Source organism: Carlito syrichta, unplaced genomic scaffold (assembly GCF_000164805.1).
Source record: "Carlito syrichta isolate Samal-C Ts95f unplaced genomic scaffold, Tarsius_syrichta-2.0.1 Scaffold142935, whole genome shotgun sequence".
Classification (NCBI taxonomy): domain Eukaryota; kingdom Metazoa; phylum Chordata; class Mammalia; order Primates; family Tarsiidae; genus Carlito; species Carlito syrichta.
Genome location: NW_007087031.1, coordinates 122 through 1,523, shown reverse-complemented (window position 1 = coordinate 1,523; position 1,402 = coordinate 122). Strand labels below are relative to the sequence as shown.

At 62.3% G+C, this 1,402-nt stretch overlaps 1 protein-coding gene across 1 annotated transcript; it reads right to left on the bottom strand.

Annotated features, from left to right (window-relative positions):
- Window positions 1–199: 199 nt before the first annotated feature.
- LOC103251452 (creatine kinase B-type) lies at window positions 200–1,195 on the bottom strand. The gene is made up of 3 exons (XM_008050030.2): window positions 1,063–1,195; window positions 659–848; window positions 200–578 (listed from the first exon to the last, which is right to left on the bottom strand). Exons 1-3 carry the CDS (start codon window positions 1,120–1,122, stop codon window positions 400–402), a joined length of 429 nt encoding a protein of 142 aa, XP_008048221.2. The 5' UTR covers window positions 1,123–1,195; the 3' UTR covers window positions 200–399.
- Window positions 1,196–1,402: the final 207 nt, after the last annotated feature.

The following is a 1,402-nucleotide window of genomic DNA, read 5'->3' as shown; positions in this document are numbered from 1 at the left end:
GTGTCCCCGCCCTCCACCCAGTAGACTGGATGGGAAGGGGGGGTGCACGCACAGGGCAGGCATGGCGGAGCAGCCACCTCCTGGCTGCTGTCCCTCTTAGGGAAAGTGAGGCATACAGGCAGGCCCAGGCCTCAGACCCCGGGGGCCTGGCTGCTGCCCCACCCCCTCCCCCAAAGGAGTGGCACCACTCAGAGACGCAGGGCAGGCCAAAACCCTAGTTTATTTCAGCATCAGCAATATCTTAGCCATCAAAAAAATAAACTCTACCAAGGGCGACAGAAGAAGTCTCTACGGCGAGGCTAAGGGCTCGCCAGGTGGCGAACGTCAGGGGTGCGTGGCGGGCACTGCCCGGGCAATAAGTTAGGAAGCGGCGGGGCTGGTGGTGTGCGCGGCCAGGCTTCACTTCTGGGCAGGCATGAGGTCGTCAATGGCCTGGCCCTGCTCCAGCCGCTGCTCCATCTCGATGAGCAGCTTCACACCATCCACCACCATCTGCACCAGCTCCACCTCCGAGAAGCCCAGACGGTCTGCGTTGGACACATCAAAGACCCCACCCACGGCGGCCGTGTCCACACCACCTAGGGAGACAGCAGTTCGTCAGGGCAGAAAGAGACAGACCACCACACAGGGGGAGCACAGCCTGCGCCCAGCCCCTCACCTGTGCCTCGCTTCTGAAGCCGCAGCCGCTTGAGCACCTCCGAGAATTTCTCGTGCTTGCCCAGGTGAGGCAGCTTGATGTGCACACCTGCCCGCAGCCCCGTGCCCAGGTTGGACGGGCAGGTGAGGATATAGCCCAGGTGAGGGTTCCACATGAACTCGTAGTTCTTGGACTTGAAGAGAGTTTCAATCTGGAGGTGGAAGAAGCAGTGAGGGAAGAAGGCCTGTCTGGGCCCCACACCCCAGGGACCAGCGCGGAGGGGTGGCCTGGGGGCCCAAGCAAGAGCTGGAGGTGACTGAGAGGCCTGGCCTCCCCAGGGGCTTATGGGGCACCCACACCCCGGCCTGAGCTCTGGGCCTGGCCCTGCCTCATCCCTGGCACCAAGGTGGAGCTGAGGGCCTGACCTGGCTGAGACCATTGCAGAAGCGGGTGAACACCTCCTTCATGTTGCCCCCTTTCTGCATGGAGATGACCCGCAGGTGGTCCTCCTCGTTGATCCACACCAGGAAGGTCTTATTGTCATTGTGCCTGAGGGAGGGGCATGATCAAGCCAAGGCTCCTCCCCGCTGTGATCTGTGACCCATGCAGGAAAAACTCGGGTCCCCCAGACCCCAGGAGCCTCTGAGGGGCTAGTTTCTGCTATCCCCGGGAGTGTGGGCTGCCACCGAGACCCCAGCTCCATCAACACTCTCGGGAAAGCAGGGGGACAGGGATACTTCATGGGGGTGGGGTGGAGGGCAAAAG

What these genes read in the sequence shown, in the direction of transcription:
- LOC103251452 (XM_008050030.2), bottom strand. Translation starts at nt 1,122, where the DNA reads ATGCAGAAAGGGGGCAACATGAAGGAGGTGTTCACCCGCTTCTGCAAT. An exon ending in TCTGCAATGGTCTCAGCCAG is followed by an intron (nt 849 to 1,062) that starts GTCAGGCCCTCA and finishes TTCCACCTCCAG; the next exon opens with ATTGAAACTCTCTTCAAGTC. An exon ending in GCTTCAGAAGCGAGGCACAG is followed by an intron (nt 579 to 658) that starts GTGAGGGGCTGG and finishes CTGTCTCCCTAG; the next exon opens with GTGGTGTGGACACGGCCGCC.